The 20093-nt window shown below is 38.9% G+C and overlaps 5 protein-coding genes across 5 annotated transcripts; 2 read left to right on the plus strand and 3 right to left on the minus strand.

The window, feature by feature from the left end:
- Positions 1 to 240: 240 nt before the first annotated feature.
- K444DRAFT_648343 (putative cytochrome P450) lies at positions 241 to 7350 on the plus strand (the record flags this gene model as incomplete). Its single annotated transcript, XM_024885449.1, has 9 exons — positions 241 to 255; positions 715 to 793; positions 968 to 993; positions 1987 to 2137; positions 2191 to 2250; positions 2299 to 2571; positions 2625 to 2990; positions 3055 to 3224; positions 6880 to 7350. The coding sequence occupies 9 exons, from the start codon at positions 241 to 243 to the stop codon at positions 7348 to 7350; spliced, it is 1611 nt and encodes a 536-aa protein (XP_024727350.1).
- Positions 7351 to 7679: 329 nt separating this feature from the next.
- K444DRAFT_547027 (uncharacterized protein) lies at positions 7680 to 8573 on the minus strand (the record flags this gene model as incomplete). The annotated part of the gene is made up of 1 exon (XM_024876274.1): positions 7680 to 8573. One exon carries the CDS (start codon positions 8571 to 8573, stop codon positions 7680 to 7682), a length of 894 nt encoding a protein of 297 aa, XP_024727351.1.
- Positions 8574 to 8716: 143 nt separating this feature from the next.
- K444DRAFT_637812 (uncharacterized protein) lies at positions 8717 to 9341 on the minus strand (the record flags this gene model as incomplete). The annotated part of the gene is made up of 2 exons (XM_024884172.1): positions 8717 to 9055; positions 9111 to 9341. The coding sequence occupies 2 exons, from the start codon at positions 9339 to 9341 to the stop codon at positions 8717 to 8719; spliced, it is 570 nt and encodes a 189-aa protein (XP_024727352.1).
- Positions 9342 to 12335: 2994 nt separating this feature from the next.
- Positions 12336 to 13433, plus strand: K444DRAFT_575975 (uncharacterized protein). The gene is made up of 3 exons (XM_024877501.1): positions 12336 to 12693; positions 12746 to 12787; positions 12896 to 13433. Exons 1-3 carry the CDS (start codon positions 12640 to 12642, stop codon positions 13379 to 13381), a joined length of 582 nt encoding a protein of 193 aa, XP_024727353.1. The 5' UTR covers positions 12336 to 12639; the 3' UTR covers positions 13382 to 13433.
- K444DRAFT_657415 (MFS general substrate transporter) lies at positions 13363 to 19157 on the minus strand (the record flags this gene model as incomplete). The annotated part of the gene is made up of 7 exons (XM_024886156.1): positions 19036 to 19157; positions 18883 to 18968; positions 18632 to 18832; positions 18356 to 18574; positions 13833 to 14501; positions 13576 to 13802; positions 13363 to 13424 (listed from the first exon to the last, which is right to left on the minus strand). Exons 1-7 carry the CDS (start codon positions 19147 to 19149, stop codon positions 13363 to 13365), a joined length of 1578 nt encoding a protein of 525 aa, XP_024727354.1. The 5' UTR covers positions 19150 to 19157.
- Between the last annotated feature and the right edge of the window lie 936 nt (positions 19158 to 20093).

Here is a 20093-nt window from a genome sequence, read left to right on the forward strand (position 1 = left end):
GTTCGCGGCACAGGCGCCGCATGGTGGGCCTGGTTGGCCCATCTTGGGTCTCATTTTCATGATGAAAGCTGAGAGGAAGTGGAGATAGAAACCGCAGTGCCTAGACGCTTGGGTGCTTACTGTAGAAGGTGCTTAGAAGCTTCTTACTGTGGGGTAATCGGAATTACGTGCAAGCCCCGATTGGAAGGTGGTCTTACTTTGCAACAGGAAAACCCCTGTCTTGGAGGGATTTGATCGGATATGGATACAAAAACAGTGTGCCCCTTCCAATCCCTGCAACATCCCCGTTTTGCTCGCGTAGCATTCCTAAAACATGGGTGTACGCCCAAAGGGGAAATGACAGGAGGCCAACTCTGATTAGAATGCATAAGCACCCTCTCTGGGTAAACCCTAGAACGGGTGCTTATGCAATTGAGAATTGGATCTCCCTCTAGCCCCCTTCCCCCGTATAGAGTAAGCTAATTTATACGATTTTATCGTAAAGTAAGATTTTCTTTTTCGGCTATTTTTTAGCCCGTAGCATATGCACAAAAGGTGGACAAGACGTACGAAGATCACGGCATAAAGTGACGGGATTACAGGGCATTTGTGCTTTACAGCACTTCAGTGTCTTTTTTTTTTAGCGCACTTGGGCACTAAATTACCCTATAATTCTAGGCCAATGCCCTAAAAGCACGCTAGAAAGCGGGAGCCAGGGGTACCCTACCTTTTTAGGGCTACTCCCCTGTACTTACAAGGAACATCTCGCTAAAGAGCCCTATAGTAACTACCTATTTAGCGTCCAAGTGCTATGGTTGCTCTGCCAGCAGCGCTATTTACCCCTAAGGACATCTCATACCTTGCGAATGTCTCACAACGCCTCTTGAGATCTGCTTAGGGCATATGGCCTGGAGCCATAGGGCCTTACAGCGGGCTCAAGCCACTAAATTGTGTCCTGAGGGGTGCCAAGGGTCCAAATGCCCTGTAGTCCCGTCACTTTATGCCGTGATCTTCGTACGTCCCTCTGTCCCTTACTTGTAATCGCTTAGGAAGTATATCCTCAAGGATACACGTGCGCTTCCTGCACTTAAGGTATACGTGTATATACGCTCCTGTGAGGCGCCGAAGGTGCCGAACGGGGTGCCCCTAGCCTATTAAGGTCCTAATATTAGTAGAGAAATAAGCTTTAGAACTCCCAGAACTAGCGCTCTGTCTAGTTTGGTTTAACGAAAATTTCGTATTCGAAGCTTGAAAGCAGAAATTAGGTTCCCACGACAGATCGCAGGCTCTGATTGACTGGATCTAGAGAAACTTCGTAAAATACAAGTACTCACAATGTTGGGGGCCCCCCTGCGCCTCAGCCCTTTCTGACTCAGTCCAGTACCCAACTGTCTGGCAAAGGCACTGCAAGTATTACGAGATCCAGAACACCGCAGAGAATATCTCATAATACTTGGGCAGACTAAGGTACCAAAAGCCGTCAATCCTTCAAAGGTCAAGCTAACATCCGTAGATCTAGGAAGGAGCTGAATCCTAGCAAACCGCCAGCCATCCAACCCCGGAATGCTTATTCGTAGAAGAGAAGCAGGCATGGTGGCAAGTGAGCCACTATGGGCACTAAAATATTGGATATCTGATTTGCCAATGTGATCTAGTGATGGTTTTTTTTCAGAATAGGCCTGGGATTGAAAGACTTCGCAGGAATGTGAAACAAGTGAGGTACCTGTTGGGGCTTTCATACCATCTCGAAACCGAGGGCTTTCTATCGTCTATGTGTATTGCTTCCATCTTGCAGCTCCTGGATCTCTCTTCACAATCCAAGTAATTAAATATTCAGTCAATATGGGTGCTGCTACATTCTATCTGAGCTTTCTGGATGCGTGGGATTGGGGCTTGTTCCTCCTCAAAACCATCGTCCCCGGGCTCCTGTTGATTCCGATCGCATATGTAAGTGAAAACAGCATCACAGAGAAGAACCTTGAGTTCGAAACCTGACATTTATTCAAGATATCGTTAATCTGCCTATATCGCATCTACTTTCACCCTCTGTCGAAATACCCTGGACCCATTCTGGCTAAAGTCACCAACCTGTACGCGGGATATCACGCTTGGCGGGGAGATGTGCATACTGATATCTTGAAATGCCACGAGAGATATGGTCTGATTTCCACATATATCCGAACCACTCAAGCTCTACTAAGTCAATCGCAGGCAAGGTCATTCGATACTCACCCGAACGTCTTCTTTTCAACACTGCAGAGAGTGTCTCCGGTATGTTGCTTGTCGTTCCACATCCGCAACTCAGCTGATCCTCTGCAGATATATATTCTCACCGCAGTAATGTCTTAAAGTCCAAGGTGTATCACGCCCTATCCGCGCAAGCTCCAAATTCCCTGACTCTTCGGGACAAAGCCCTCCATGGCAAGAGGAGGAGGGTGATCAGCCAGGCATTTTCCGAGAACACACTGCGATCATTCGAACCAAAGGTCATTGAGAAAATCCATCAGCTGAGTGATACCATGGTGGAAGTTCCGCAGGAGACGGACAAATCTTCGCGGGAATGGAGTGACTCAAAGGACATGGGCCATTGTTGTGAGTAATAAATTCTGTCTGCCGATACTGATTGCGCGATTGACCCTTGACAGTTGACCATCTTACCTTCGATATTATGACGGATGTACTGTTCAGTGCTCGCTTTAATACAATCGGCGACCTAAAGTACCGTTATGCTATGACAGCAATTGAAGAGTCGAACGTTCGACTCGGTGTTCTTGTCCAAGCTCCAGAGCTTCGCCGCAGGAAACTCCAACCACTTCTCTTTCCACAGGCATTGAAGGCACGATACATGTTCGCCATGTTCATTCGAAAGGTTTTGGGTGAAAGACTGAAGCCATCCAAGGAAGATCGCAAAGATGTCTTCTCCTTTGTGCAACAAGCAAAGGACCCTGACACTGGCAACAGCTTGGATATCACCGAGCTCAGTACCGAAACTGCGACATTGATCATAGCTGGTAAAACTTCCTAAACGACATTCTTGATTTTGAGCGATGGATTTCCGATCTGACATTTCTGTAGGTTCCGACACTACTTCAACTTCGATGGCAGCAACACTTCATTATCTTTCCTTCTCTCCACTAGCCTACAGGAAAGCTGCAGAAGAGGTCAGGAGGTGCTTCACCAATCTTGAAGAGATACGCATGGGCCCTCTGCTCAATTCCTGCACAGGCTCGGCAAAAATACCTGAGGTATCGATAAGGAATCGATAGTTACTGGTATTAATAAGGTATTAGTAAGTATCGATACGTATCGATTCCTTATCGATTCCTATACCGCTTTCTACCCCGCACCCTCTAATTTTTCACTCTCTCCATTCTCACATCTTTTATTCTCATTCTATTTGGATTATACACTCAAAATGTCTTCTTCGCATAAGCTAGACTCTTTCTCTCTAGCTTCTGCTTTTGTAGATCTAGAACTAGAAGCCCCTTCCAGCCGAAAATTGAGGGCCCCGGTCTGGAAGCATATACGTAATCCCACTAAGAAGGAGAACCAAGCCCACTTCTATTATATCCATTATAATAAGGAAACGAGAAAGCCATATCATACTTCTCTTTCAGAGAATATAAAGAAGCATATATAAGGTTTTTACAAGATCCTTATTAAGATGGCTATTAGTAAGAACCAAATAATAGTTAATTTGCAATTAAGGCAATATTACCACTAATCTACTAGAACGAGCAAGCAAGAGAAGCTTAATACTAAGATCCTGGAAGCTCACCTCAATATCTCGGTTATTCTTAAAGCTCTAATTACTCTCATTATTATATAGAATCTGTCCTATACTCTTATTAAATGGCCAGAGTTCCATATGCTTTGCCAAGCACTTAATCAAGCTATTAAAGGCAAGATTATAACTTCGTATTTAGGAATTACTAGCTCCGTTAAAGGCGCTTGGAAAGGGTACTAGGATACTATATAATAAGTAGTCCAGGCTATATTCTCACTTATTTATATCTCTCTAGATATCTGGACCTCTCTAAATTAATTACTTTTACTTATAATCTATAGCCATTTTACTATATATAATAGAAAGTAATAAAAGGCCCTTCTCGCTTTAAAGCAGGTCCTTAGCTATAGCTCAGAAGCTCAAATATTAATTCTTTAGCCAGTTCTTTAAGATTATAGTATTACTTATAAGCTTAGAGCTATTATATATAATAATGCCTTAATAAATAATATCCTTTATTAATTAGTTCAAAAGAAGCTAAAGAATAAGCTAAGCTTAAACTAGGAGGCAGATTACTAGTATATTTACTATCTGGGCCATATTATTAATCTAGTTATATAAGCCTTCTTATTTACAAATTAGGTTAGCTTGGAGAATCTTGATTTATATAATAAGCAGGAGTAGTATACTAGAGTTTTTAATATAATAGAGGTAATAAAGGCCCAGTTTAGGCTAATAGAACCCCTTGACCAAGTATATAATATTATGGTTTATATTTATAGGTTAGCTAGAAGAATAGAGGAGTTTCATATACTTACGAAAAGGCTAATTCTAATAAATAATTATATGAGGTAAAATAGCTAGTATAAGATACTTTATATATTACTTGATTTAAGGCTAGTAGTAGAAAGGTATTATTAAAACCATAAGGAGAAGCTTAAGGAGGATATCTTAACTTCTAAAGATTAGAAAAAGCTTTATATAATTAAGGATTTTCTTATATCCTTTATATAAGCTATTCTTGTAGCTAAGGGCTCAACTTCCCTTAATTCTACTTTCTTTATAATAAATATCTTAATTAAATACCTCTAATAAGAGAATATAAGTTATTTTTTCCTTTTATATAATCTTATATAACTATACTAATTCTAATAGGCTAAATATCAGAAAAGTAAGGATCTAGAGGGAAGAGACTTCCTTTATTAAATCGAGGTAATATATAAGGTTCTGGATAATTATTATATAAGAACTAATATATTTCTAGTTTATACTACTATATTAATCTTAAATTCTCATAATTATATAAGATATATTAAGATATACTAGCTAAAGAAATAGTTAAAGCTAGTCTTAGCTAAGGTTAAAAAGCTCTGGGAGAAATATTAGGAAAGGCCTATTACTATACCTATACTACTAGCTTTTTGGTATAAAGGCTCGTCTTACGAGATACTAGAACTAGATATATATAATTATATTACCTTATCTCTTAGAATAGAAGCTCGTCCTATAAGTTAAGACGAGTTTAAAGACTATAACTTACTAGAATTATATAATCCTAGTAAATAGGGGGCCCTTATATAGTAGTATTAGGATATATAGAGGTAATACTAGCTAAGGCTTTCTCTTATAGCTATTAATATTCTCTTTATTTTACTAATAAGTAATGAGCCAGAGAGAGTATTTTCAGGAAAACATTATATAGTAAGCTGGGATAGGGCATAAATAGAGGCAGAGATAATTGAGATACGAGAGTACTTAAAGTACTAGAAAAGAAGTAGGATTCTAAATACTTTCCTTAAGACTAAGAGAGGAATCTGAGAATAAAGGGAAATTCTATACTTTTCATATAATATTTTAGGACTAGATTAGAATTTCTTCTCTTAGTTTTTAGATATTATATAAAAGTAATTGCAATTATAAGTAAAATTAAAAGAGGGTAAATATATTAAGAGCTTAATATAGTCTATTAAATATTATATAAAAGCCAGGTAATTATATAATATAAAGAGAGTAAGTAGCCCTATCTAGAACTTATAAACTTGCTAGCTAGGATAAGCTCCAGGCTTTAAAACCCGTCTATTTTATATAATTTTAGGAGATTTAGGCTTTTCTCTAGAACCTCCCTTTTCTCTATTATTATTAATATCTCGTATAATATATTAGGTCATATAACTATAACGAATATAATTACCATATACCCTATATTATTCTTTATTAGAAATCCTTAAATACTCTATAAATATACCTTAACCCTTATTATAAGTAGTATAAGAAGTCTGGATATTAACTTTGCTACTATATTACTTAGTACAGATTATGTAAACTCAGGAAAAATAACTTATACTTGCTAGGTTAAGATTATATTAATAACCTCAGGGAGAAGTAGGGTATTAAAGGTACCAAGAGTATAGGAACCCTTAATTGCAATATCTAAGGGTTCTGGATTATTAATATTAAAGGTATGCTTCTGCTAAGGGCTACCATTAATAACTGAGGACTAGAGCTTATTTCCTCCTATACGAAGGAAGTACTGAGCCTCAGTATTATGAGAGGGGTCCATACGAGTCCAGATAACGAGATCTTATTAAGCTTGGGCTGCTATTATATATATATATATATATATATATGAAGTAGTATATATAAAGTATTATATATAAGGTGTATATATAGAGTATATAAGGGGAGAGAGAGAGTATATATGTATATAAGGAAGTTGGAGGGAGGGCTAAGAGCTAAGAGCCTATTATATAGATATCTAGGGCTAAAAATGACTCAAATGGGAGCCTGAATAATTCCGATTAAGCTATGAATCAAGCTGTGAATCATATAGTTATTTGGTATAGTTCAGATAATGCGGGGAAAATAATTGGCTAGAGCCTTAGAAATAGGGCTACAAAGCTGTGAATCATATAGTTATTTACTATAGTTCAGATAATAGAATTAAAATAATTAGCTAGGGTATTAGAATTAGTTATATTAAGCTGTGAATTATATAATTATTTAGTAAATCAGATAGTGGGGTCAAAATAATTATATAGGGCCTTAGAAATAGGGCAAATACTGACTAAGTATCGATACCTTACGATTCTGGCATCGATTCCTATCGATACCGGAAATTAGGGAATTTTTGCCGAGCCTGTTCCTGCACCTATCTACGCGCTTGTATTGATGAGGCTCTTCGTATGTCACCCCCAGGAGGTGGCCCACTCTGGCGTGAGGTATATAAAGGCGGCGCTTTGATCAATGGCATGCACATTCAAGAAGGAGTTGATGTCGCCGTAGGAATTCACAGCATCCACCACAACCCAGAATACTTCCCTGAGCCATACAGATACAATCCTGATCGATGGCTGAAGACAATCAATGGCACCGAAGAGTTAAAAAAGATGCGTAGTGCTTATATGCCGTTTGGCTTAGGACCGAGAAGTTGTGTAGGAAAGCCACTTGCACTCGTTGAGCTCATGCTTACAATGGCGACATTTCTGTGGCAATTCGATTTCCGTGCCAGCAACAGAGATGAGGTTGCATGGGCTGATGGAACGATGGCTGCTGAGCAGTTTCACTTGAAGGATCATGTCACTGGACAGAAAGATGGGCCTTTGATTGAGTTCCGATTGAGAGATTTGAGTGGCAATTGGGAGTAAACATGATAGTGAATTCAACTGAATTGCACGTCGGATGGTTATACATCAAATAACCATGAAATAGAAGAGAATGACAAGAAAACTGGCTGAGAATTTGCTTGATTCTCACTTTATTTGCCTTTGTGCACCATAGAAGAACCTTCCTGAATCTGAATGATTGTTGTTTGGATTTTGAATAGTATTTCTCCACTCTCCTGTGCGGCCAAGTTGGCAGCTTTGCAGGAGAAACGAGTCTCACAACGGAGGTTACTTTCATTTCGTACATACAATTCTTTTTTAAACATTGTCTTCAGCTGTTGGCAACTTTCAATCTCATCTCTAAAATGCCGTCAAGACTGAAGTATCTTCGCTACCTCCGAGAAGGATATATCATCTAAATCAATAAAGCTCTTCACAGACTCCAGGCCACGAACACGCTCAGTTTCAATTTCACTCTCCCATTGTTCCTCGTCCTTTGAAATCACAGAAGCCACTCGCTCGCCTCCCTTTTCACATTGCGGTTCTTCTGTAGTTCGAGCCCCCGTTGTTCTTTCTCCACTCTTCTTATTGACATCCGATCGGGCAAAATGTCCCTTGGATGGCAAAAGCCCGGAAGCCCTCAACAGCCGTTCAGGTGGAACAGTAAACCTCCCCTTCTTACAAACATACTTGCTTACCGCAGTCGCAATAACCCCACTGCTTCCCTTTCGCTCAAACCAGCTGATAATGTACAGCCATTTTCGATCCCATGCCAAGACCTTACTGCTCACTGCATACGAATCATATGGTCTCAGCGGCCGGCGAAAAGAGCAGTACACACTTCCAAGTGTGAAACTCATCCGTCCTGTGTGCCCTTCGGAGGCAAGTTCGCGACTGATGACTGAGAAGCCGCCGAAATACACGCGTGTCATGAGAACGAGTCGCGAGATGTCGAGATCGCTAAAGTATGTGCTGTTGCTTTTGTGCCAGTTGAAATCGGCCTCGAGCATTGGGGATTGGGTTGTTATTGTTACAGTGCCAAAGAGGAGCTTAGTTGCCGCTGGTGTCGACTGAGGTTTTACATCTGAGGATGTGACTGGAGAGGCATTTGAATATGGCTTGCCGGGGTGATGGCGGAGAAAATGGTAGAGTGCTCTGAGATGCCATGATAGCGGAATACTCTTGAGATTCATGAGGACAAAGATGATTAGGCAGGACCGCCAGTTCAAAAAGTGGGAGAGCCAAGTGAAGAGTGACTCAATCATGATGCTGGAGTGGATATGAAAAAACGAGTACAATGTATTGATTCCAAGTTCAGAGCATACAAAATTCGTTTTTTCTTTCTTCCAGCAAAGCAGCAAAGCAGCAAAAAGTCCACTCAAATTCTCTCCTGCCATCTGGCGCCCAATCACTTGCCCTCGTTGCCAATTCGGAAGAGTGTGCGAAAAGGGATGAATTGCGTCTTCTCCAAATCCCAAATTCCTTCCTTGACGTAAGGATCACTTCCAATGGTCTTCATGAAACCACTCCAACTCTCCTCGTTCACAACCATGGCCGATCCCTTGAAAGGGCGTTCCGAAATTGGCTTATCGACATGTTCCTTGAACAAGGGTCCTAATTCCCACGTCAGCCAAGCCAAGAGATGTGATTGGCGAGCTCGCGAACCAGCCCACGAGACGTAGCCTTCGTTGTGAAGTTTTACGAAGTTTGGGGAGTGTTGGGGGCGGATTTGAACTCGGCGTGCTAACTGTGAGAAGCGTAAGCTTGGTGGCTACTGATGGCTAGAGCTTTGGGAGTCTCACCACATTCGGTTTGTCAGGCAGCACGACGAGTCGTTCGGCAAGCTGATGGGATGAAGTCAATGTAGATCGAGTGATTAGCGTGACTCTTACAGAGCTCTGAGCAGAACTTTGTAAGGCTGATTTCGTGGCAATCTGATACATGCTGAGTGTGAAGAAAGTTACTGCGAGGGTGGAGAATCCGTGTACTGGTTTAGCGGCCTTTGAAACGGATGATGCAAGGTCTAAATACATTTCTGGCTGACTGGCAATGATATTATGTAGTTCTATATTTGGTTTCGTGCTTGCTGGGTTTGATGACAGTTCGAGAGGACAGGTTGGGGGATAATTCTGGGGTATCAACTGTCCCAAGGATTAACTCAACGTCCACCGCAAGCTGGCAACTGAGCAGTGGTGAATTTTGCACTTCGTATTTGGATCTGAGGTTCTTTAGGGGGATTCTGTCTTAAAGCCATGCTCTCAAGCACTTATCGTACGACGGGCCTTTCATTGAGTGCCCGCTTGGCCAGTCAAGTCTCACAGGTTTCTAGAAAACGTTCCAGAGAATAGTACGTTATGTATTCCTTGTATAACTCTCCAATTTGGTTTCGAGTTGAATAATAACATTCTCAGTTTTGTTACTGTGTTTGACTTCTCCTCTGCAAACCGATCTCGAATCACAGAGCCGGATCGTGTGCTCCCACTGTCTTCATTCTTCGGCGAATGCTTAAGCTCAACTTCACCAAACGCAGTCGTCACTGGCAACGCCTTTGCATGTCAAGCTCGAGATGCAGAAGCGGTAAAGACTATGATGCAGGAGTCTGTTTATTGCAGAGAGGTATGGGCGCTTTGAGTTGGTCAATGACTAAGCTGACTGAAAGCTGCTGAAGAGAATTTGGGACTTGTCAACGGCTTCCATCTCTCCTTTGTTGACCGTCCATTCAAGTAAGCTGAGGAATGGTGAGGCACAAAGTAGCTACCCAGGCATGTTGGTACAAGAAACGAAAACAACGGAGTCGCTGTCAACACAACCCAATGAATCCTCTTTGCCAACTAATGATCAACGGAGTTACATTTGGCCTCTTGGACTGGAGATTTTGGAAGATAATAAGGGTATTGGAAGGGATTAGATTATTTGCAGGATGTTTTGAGTTGACATCGCTTTATTAACATTATCTGCCGTATTCCACCAACAGTGTCCAGGGGTGGGGAGCGATTCGGACTATACAAGTCAGGCTTGGCAAAAATACCGTATTAATACGTATTAATACTTGCCCCATATTTTAATTATTATTTAATTATTCTTATTTGCTATTATTTTATATGAATTAAAAAATAAAAATTTGTAAGCATTAAGAATGCTAATAATTTGGTTTAAATAAATATGTAATATAACGAAATTTTTAATAAAAATATGATTTTATGAGTTTTGCGATCCCGATAAGCTTATCGCTGATTTTTTAGTGCACAGTCCCTAAATTTCAGGCAGTTTATCGCTAAATTTATAGGCTAGAGGCCCCTAAATTTTCGCGAAAATTTAGCGATAAGGTATCGATACTAAAATTCTGGTATCGTTGCCAAGCCTGATACAAGTTCCTTTTCCAAAGTGACTCTGGATTGATAAGCAGTGCTGAACAATTGAACTCGTACCTTGTTGTAATTTTGAACAATAAATATAAAGTGCAAACGCTTCCAACTTGGAGCGATTCAGATACAGAACAGCCAACGCTCACATCACAGCGACAGTTGAAATCTTGCCAACTTAGCGATGCGAGGTAACGAGCCGGTTAAGATAAGTCTATGCGCTTCAGGCTGTCAGGCACACTTCACTGCTACGGAAAGCGATAAGGATCAGAAGACCAAGCGATTTTCGAATCCGGTTTTCGACTTTCGATGTCCGATTTGTGGCACGTGAATACCCTACCAAAAATCGCAAATACCACATATTACGCCCACATACTATACCCTCTCCCTATACCTCTATTACTACTTCAAATATTTACTTTCTTTAATTCTTCTCTCACTCTCTCTCTATATATATATATGGATAAGAGAGGGGGCTTATAGGGGGAAAGGGGAAGGGGGGGGGGGGCAAAGCGAGGGGACTTAACCAAAAATTTATGTCGCTAAATTTTTAGTACCTATAGCCTATAACTTAGCAATTATAGCCCTAAAATTTAGCGACAAGTAGCCTATAATCATAGGCCTTCCTTTTCCTCGCGAGTCACGTACCTCGCAGCTCGCTTTTCGCTTTTCGCTTTTCGCTTTTCGCTTTTCGCTTTCCGCTTTTCGCTTTCCTCTTTTCGCTTACTTCTTTTCGCTTATAGGTAATAGTCGGACTTGACGTCGCGCTAAAGGGGCCCTTCCCTTTAGTCGGGGAAAGCGAGTTGTCCCGGGAAAGCGAGTTGTCCCGGGAAAGCGAGATGTCCCGTTTCGGCCATTTTTGCCTTCTAAAAAACAATATTAGGAACTAGTAATAGAAAATCTAATTAATACGTTTTATTCGCGATCTCATAGTTACCTATCGCATACTTAAAGGCTAAAGTTTTAAGTAAAAGAATAAAAAATTATAATTAAGCAAAAGTCATAGGTCTAATACTCGCAAAACGGTTGCGAACAAATAATTCTTACGATTTTTGTATTCCTCGCGATTATATTATTAAAACCTTAATAACTCTTTACCCACATCTTTGTTTAAGATTTAGAGAATCATATCTAGTTTATAAGGCTTGTATTTTTAATTCTATTATCTAGAATTATTTAAAAAGGTTAAGGTTTCAAGTTATTAAGGATTTTATTTGGTGCGGGACATCTCGCTTTCCCGGGACAACTCGCTTTCCCCGACTAAAGGGAAGGGCCCCTTTAGCGCGACGTCAAGTCCGACTATTAGGTACCTACCCACGGAATTTGGGGGAATCTTTCCGACGTTCGCAAACAAAGCATTTCACCAAGAAGGAATGCTACTTTCTCACTCTATGGAGCTCGGAACATAAGACGAAACACGCTCAATTAGGACTGGGAACGCAAAGGCTTGCGAACACTGTGCCACTCCCTTGCAGGCTTTGCTCTGGGGCCTCACTAATCAGGACGTCCAGCTCGTAACTTAATGTACCAAGTAATGCTACGAACGGCCTACGGCTAATTCGTCCCTGCATGTCTCGGTAGGGTAAATCAAACTGTCTCAGCCTTCCAGAGCTAATAGTTTGTCCATGTGTATGACTGTACATATGCACTTTTAAGTTGCATCTGCGGAAGACAGGCACCCCCAGGCGTCCTACACAACTGAGTAATTCTTGGAGAGTCATACAGTCTTTTTTCCCAATCACGTTGGAACTACTCAGCTTTCATGTGTCAATGTGGCTTAACTTGACCAAGAATAACTCACAATCCTTGGCGCAAACTTTCTATCTGGATCCTTCCAGAGGCAATCCGTGACAGCTGAAAACAACAAATTCGATTATGAAAACAATATTGAGTTATGCCAGGATTCCGTCTGCAAGGCTCGAGCACACCCATCATCTGACCTCAAACGCTCACCTATCTGGTCCCAACTATGGCAGCTCCTACCTCTGTTTCCCTTTCCCGGCTTGATGGCAAATATGTCCTTGTATGGTCCCTAGTCAACCTTGTAAACCACCCACTGATGCACAGCTTCACAGAACAAGACCCTCTCAGACTCAGTTGTTTCACTGCTTGCACTTGTATGTCTTGTACTCTAATGTTCCTATGCACCTGCCTCACGCTTTCGTTTAAGCTGGGGCTGGTATAGGGAAGTTTTCAGTCCAAACTAACATCTTCGCCAACACTAGCAAGGGATTTCCTGGCCAATTCGCAAAGCCGCATCAATAGCCACGCCCAAGATATCAATAAAGTCAGAGACTTGGGATGATGGTGTGATCTGCATCGAGATTACCTCTGCAGTTTCTGGAATGCCTGGGGGAGGTTCGACGGAAAAGTGCCAACTCGATTGGAGCGAGTGGGAGAAGAAAGATCCTATAATTGGCAACTACAAAGGAAAAATGGGTTTGCATAGTTTTGCTGAGCTCCCTGAGAATGACTTCCTGAGAGGCAGGGTGGTGAAGGATGGTGGCGAAGGGCTCGGTTGGTCTGATGGGGAGGACGCCAAATATATTGGAATTGTGCTTCAAAGTAGCAAAGGTCGGTGGACAGGAGAGCATATTTGGGGATTTGAAATCATCAACCAGGAAAGGAGGTACACAAGACGGATGTTGATCAAAAAGGGAGAGAAAGTTGAACTCGCTAGACTTGTATATGATTACATTGGGATAGCATAGACACTGGCTTCTTCGCAAGGAGAGAACTGCCTTCGAAAATCATCTATTGCGCATCAAACCTGTCTTGTTCTACATTGCACTCTCATACCCATGTTCGTTGGTAGGCTCTGTCGAGAGTGATGGGATGGAATGATTGGTTCTATCTGTCGCTTGTCTCGGCATCTCAACACTCTCATTCCTTTGTTCCCTAGCACGTGCAACCTTTTTGGTTGATTTCAGCTCCATGCCGAATGAAAGAACAAATGCCAGGGCAGACATTGCCACCGCTGCATAAAAAGTGCGCGTGATAGCTTTGTTGTATGCTTTCAGCACAGCATCGAGCAATTGTGCAGGGATAGCAGCTCTCAAATTCGTAGCTCCGATCTCGAGGACCAAATCTGGGTTGATCTGTGGTACCTCCTTCTTCAAATTTTGGATCAAACTGTTCAAAAAGATTGTGTTTCCCACAGACACGAAAATTGCTCCGGCAAGAGTCTGCGCAAAGATCATGATAGAGGTACCCATCGCAACATCATCCTGATCAAGAACAGTTTGGGCTGCCAAGATTGGCTGTTGGAAGCCCAACCCAGCCCCGAATCCAGCAAGGGCTGAGTATCCGATCCAAACGGATTTTGGCGAGTTGACGGACAGGCTTGTGAACAACCCCGCCGCAATTGGTGTCAAAATACCACTGAGAACCATGAAAGGTAAATAATACCCAATATAGGTGACGATGCTACCGGCAACGATGGATCCGACAATCATACCAAGTATTACTGGCAAGAGCATAACACCAGAAGCTTCAGCAGAAGCGTTCTTAATGCCCTGAAACCACAGTGGCAGATAGTAACTGAAGATTGCTAACGCCGCAGAGAGGGAAAAGGCGAACGATGCACCAAAGAGAATGCTCCGTGATCTGGCGATTCTGGAAGATATGGTTGCTGTGGCTTTCGAGAATCTCTGAACTGCAGTAAAGGCAATGAGAAGAAGTCCAAAAAGAACGAAAAGAAGTATGATGCGGAAGTCGTGCCACTGGTACTTCGACCCTCCCCACTGAAGGGCGAGGAGCAGGCAAAGAATGGAAGGAACACATGTGAACGTTCCAAGCCAATCAAACTCTTTAAGATCCTGCGTAAATGTCCTTTTGGGAGCCAACGGAGTCAGTGTGAGAAATGAGTAGAGTAGAGTAGAGTAGTGGGCCCTACTCATATTCTACTCAAGTTTTTTTCTCACTACTCATACTCTACTGAATACTCTACTCAACTACTCTAGAATATTCTTAAGTAGTTGAGTAGTATGTACGTAATGCTGTGCGTGACGTTACACGTGACATGCTAACCTAATTGGATAATGTTGAACTAGCTAAAGCAATATAGCTAGGGTCACGTGCTTGTAATGTAAACCAAGTAAAACGTACTGAATTGACTGCTGTTCTACAGTGGTAAGTAGCCCGTATATATAGCCCTGAACCCCCTAAGTCACATGTACTAAATCCCTATGCTAGCTGAACCGATTACAGCTATACAGGGTATTCCAGCCGTACATGGTATTCCAGCTATACAGGGTATTCCAGCCGTACAGGGTATTCCAGCTATACAGGGTATTCCAGCTGGACAGGGTATTAAGCTAGTGCACAGCCCCATGGCGTTCGGTTCCAGGGCTTACTAAGCCTATTAGGGGCCTCAGGCCCCTAATTTCAACAGATAAGGCTCCGGGGTGGCCCGAGCCTAGCGCCACTGCACTGCCCAATCAAGTAGTAGCGAGGCTTGGTAAGCGAGGTAAAACCTTTATAATACCTCCAGAACTACTATGGCTTATATATTATATTATATTACTAATATAAGAGCTATATATTAGAAATTAAAGAACTGGAACCTTCGAAATATAGTAATTCTTTCTAATTAGAAGAATAATTAAGAAGCCTTTAGAATATTAGAATTTTCTATAAGAATAAGTTATTTTCCTCGAGTTCTCGCTTCTTTTATTTTTATAATTACTTATATATCTTTAACTATTACTCTTATAATAATACTTTATATTACAAATACCTTTATATATACTTTATATACTCGAAAATGTCTCAATAATCCTCGATTAAGCTTAATATAAGCCAAAATCACCCTGATTTTATATTAAAATCCCTTAATAAAAAACCTCTTCTCTTTAAAAAAGGATATTTAAAAAAGACTTTAAATCTAATTCAAGAGAACCCGGAAGACGCTGGCCTATTTACTATTAGGTGCTTAGTATAAGGCTATTTGTAAGTTAATAATCTTAATTTTAATAATTTTAATATTAATTAACTTTTTAGAAAAATAAAACTAAATTAATAAATACATAATTAAACAAGTAATTATTTAGCTCACTTTCGGAACTTATATAAATTTATTAATCTTAATACTCTTTCCGATAGTAGAAATAATAGTAAGTTAATTAATATTATTTAAAGAATTATTTACTAATTATTTATTAGGTAAAAGCGAAACTTCTTTTTCTTAAATATTTTAACTAACTATAAATAGTCTTTTTAATAGATAATCGGGCTAAAGAGAAGATAGCTTTACTATTAATTACTTTAAGAGATTATTATTAAGCTTTATTATTAGTAATAATATCTCTTTTCGAGTAGTTACTATTCCGAGCTTTAAAGTACTTTTAAAATATTTAAATTAGTAAGTACTTATATTATTATTATTATTACTATTATTATATAAGCTAATATTTTATAGTCAAGTACTGCCTTTATATATGAAAACACTTAAGAACGAGCTTAATTTAAGCTATATAGAAAAGAGTTTAAATATTAAAAAAGAATTACAAGAAAATATTAATTCTTAAGAAATCTTTTCTATTACTTTAGATACTTAAATAAGTATAAATTAAAAGGCTTTTCTTGGAATTGCTATATAAGTTAATTAATTATTAATTATTAAATTTTTATAAAATATATACTAATTTTATTTTAGATACTTTATAAATAAGAATTTTATATTAAAATCTTATTTATTAGTAATAAAAGATTTAAATAATATATATTCTAGTATTTATATGCTTTCTGTTTTATTAGAGGCTTTAAAATAATATAATATTAAATATAATATTACTAGATAAGTAATATAATTATATTTTTATAATATAATTACTAATATATTTTATTTAGTATTACTCGAGATAATACTAACTTAAATAATACCTTATTAAAGGCTTTTATAAAGTATTATAAAAAGTAAGGCATTAAATTTCAAGAAGATATTTCTTATATAGCTTATATATTAAATTTAGTAGTTTAAAATATTTTAAAAGCTCTTATTAAGAATAATTATAATACTTCTTATTTTACTAATTTATACGAGTAAGAAATAGAAGAACTTGAGGATAGAGAAGAAGAAGAAAGAGAGCAAGTAATAAGTAAGTTTCCTATTTAATTTATAAGGGATTTATTAATAAATTTTAGATTTATTAATTTAAAGAAAGATTAAAAAGACTATTATAGGTCTTAAATATAACCAAGAAAACCGACGATTATTAGAAGCTCAAATTAAAGCTTTTAATATAGAAAATACTCGATTTCTTTAACTTAATAAGTAATTAATTTTTTAATTATTAATTAATACTAATTATTTATAAATTAAAAACACAGTGGTTTTCGACTTATTATATATTAAAGAACTTTATATATATATATAAAGCTATTAAAGTAGTTATTAATAGCTCTAATTTAAAGGCTTTTAAAAATAAAAGTCTAGTTTTAACTAATATTGAAATTACTTATTTAAATAATATTTTAAATATAATTTCAATATTTATTAAAGCTATTACTAAGTTACAAGCCGAAAACTACCCTATTATATATTATATTATACCTGAGGTATATAAAATATATAATAAACTAGAAAATTTCAAAAAGGAATTTAAAATAAGTCTTTTCTTAAACTCTTTTTATATTATTAATAATATTATACTAATATTTAATAGGATAAATCATTTACAGATATAATTAATAAGGGAATAACTAAGCTTCGAAAATATTATTCTAAAACAGGCATTTTAGATAATAAAAATAAAGCTTTATATTTAGCCCTTATTCTTGATCCTCGAATTAAATAAGAAAAATTAACTAGTATTGGCTTATCTAGCGGTATATCTTCGGATATATATAATAGATTAAAGACTAATTATAATATATAAGTAATTCCTTTAATTACTTTTTAATAAATTAATTAATAACTAATTTTATTTAGATATAAATATAATTATAATTTATCTCAAGCTAGATCCGATTTCTCGGATATTAATATGGCCGATTCCGACGAAGACAAAGACGAATTAGTAACTTATTTAGAAGAAAAGAAAGAAAATAGGAAAGTAAATAAATTTCACTTAAATTTTATTATAATAATTATCCGATATTCTCTTAATATTTTTTTATCAATTAGTACTAATATATATATAGACTAAGCCCTTAGATTATTAGAAGTCTAATACTACTAGATTTCCTGTTTTAGCTTTAATAACTAGGAAATATCTAGGAATTCCCGCTTCTTCGACTACTAGTAAGAGATTCTTTTCTCAAGGTGCTCTTATTATATCTAAATTACGTAATAAACTTAATAAAAGTACTTTTGAGATAATATCTTACTTAAAAAGCTAGGGGTTATTTAAAGACAAATTAGAAGAAGTAAAAAGAGAAGGAAAAAAGAAGGAAAATCTGTTTTTTATAGAAGAAAGGTAGTATTTAAGTAGCCTTATATAAGCTCAAGCTTAAATTATATAGTACTGCTTAATAGGTACCTTATTTATTTATTAATAATTAAATAAACATTGATTTTCTACATTCACGTGACTTGCACGTGACTACTCTTGAGTTACTCTTGAGTAGTACTCTACTCTACTCTACTCAAGTACCATATTACGCTACTCAAACTCTACTCTACTCTGCTCAAGACTACTCTAGAGTAGCTTGAGTAGCTTGAGTATTTTTTGCTCACACTGAACGGAGTGGGCTGCTGTCGAGGAGGCCGAAAGAAGAACCCAATTACTATCGCAGTGATTGCCCCGACAGGAAGGTTTATCCAGAAACACCATCGCCATGAAAGGCGGGTCGTAAGAACACCACCAAGTAAAGGGCCAACGATGAAGCCTATTCCTTCCATAGCTCCAATGATCCCGGTGAAAAATGCTCGTCGTTGCAAGGGTACTGCATATGCAATAATACTATGAACAGTCAGTATGTATAATCATTCAAGAAAAGTAGACGTAGTTGGAACAAACATCAAGGAACCAGTCCCAATTCCCGCAAACCCAAGCCCAGATATTGCCCGACCAACGATTACGGCACTCGATGTTGGCGCCAGAGCTGTAATCAGACTCCCGACCTCAAAAATCAAGACGGCGCTCATGAATACCCATTTGATGGAGCATAGCTGGTAGACCCGACCGTATGCCAGTTGACAAGTGCAAGCGGTGAGCAGACTACAACATGTTAATATTATTGCTGGTGTAAGGAGACAGGGCATGCTGACTATGAAGATCCATACCATCCCACGTCGGAGAGAGAGCTGAAAGTATCTGTAATACGTGGGGTTGCAGTTGCGATAATGCTTGCATCCTTTGATAGCGCTGATGAGTATGATAGTGGTGCAAGTGAACAAAGAAAGGATGTATTTTGCGCTTACCAAACCGACAATGAGGACGGAGAGTGCCAAGGCCAGGAACACAACATATAGTCGAAGACCTGTGGGATGGTCAAAATGGGCGGAACTGTCTTCGTTTGACGTCGTCTCGTTCATGGTTTCACGGTGTAGTAGGGACAGCAACGTCTCGAGAGAAAGGTGTCTTATGGTCGCATCGGGAAAGTAACTAGGTCGGTGGCGAAGTCACTGGGATTTCCCTGCGCAGGAAGCTCCGGTGCAAGCCCTACTACTGTGAGAGAAGGCTTCCGTGAAATACCCGCCTTGATTCACAAAGGATTGATTCGTGAGCTTGTACGAAGAACCTAATGCAGCCCTATGGCCCAGTAGCATGGGACCATACTGCCATCGTAAACAGCTGTCCTCGCAAGAACAGTACTTCGAGCACATTCGGCTAGCATTGCAGTACAGTAAGTGCAGTCAGCGCTGGTGGTTTTAGCCAAACGCTAGCTGAGAATTTTTTGGGATAACTTTTGGACACGAGAAATTCCGAACTGTGGATCCAAATTAGCTGAGTAATCGTCAAAGCTTTACTTGATTAGGAATACCGGAGTTATCCAAAAGTTGGATTTAGAGTTGCAAAACTTCCCTAATACGATCATTGAAAGGAGAGCCGGTAAGCAGCGCACTGGGTTAACCTGTGTGCTCCACCGGGTGAGTTACAGGGGTGCGGACGAGGATTATTGAGGACCCACCAGGTTATTTCTGCTTGAATTTTGACTTAAAGAAAATCGACTTTTCAACCTTAAGATAGAACCAGTTCTATAACGCTTTTATAATAGTTTATATACAGTTTAGAAACGCTTTACTTAGGGGGTTAGGGTGCGGGTTAGTTAGGGTTCGCCGGGGGTTCGGGGGGCGGTGGGAGCCCCCCGCTTGGGAACACTTTAGAAATGATTTTAATACAGTTAGAAAACAGTATTTGGGTTAATTACTATAAAGATATAGTTAATTTATAGCGAATAGGATACAGCAAAGCTGTGTCCTGTTCGCTGTACTATATAGACAGGAAGTTGATGCCTGACGAAAATCTCATCTGGTTA

Source organism: Hyaloscypha bicolor, assembly GCF_002865645.1.
Source record: "Hyaloscypha bicolor E unplaced genomic scaffold K444scaffold_183, whole genome shotgun sequence".
Classification (NCBI taxonomy): Eukaryota; Fungi; Ascomycota; class Leotiomycetes; order Helotiales; family Hyaloscyphaceae; genus Hyaloscypha; species Hyaloscypha bicolor.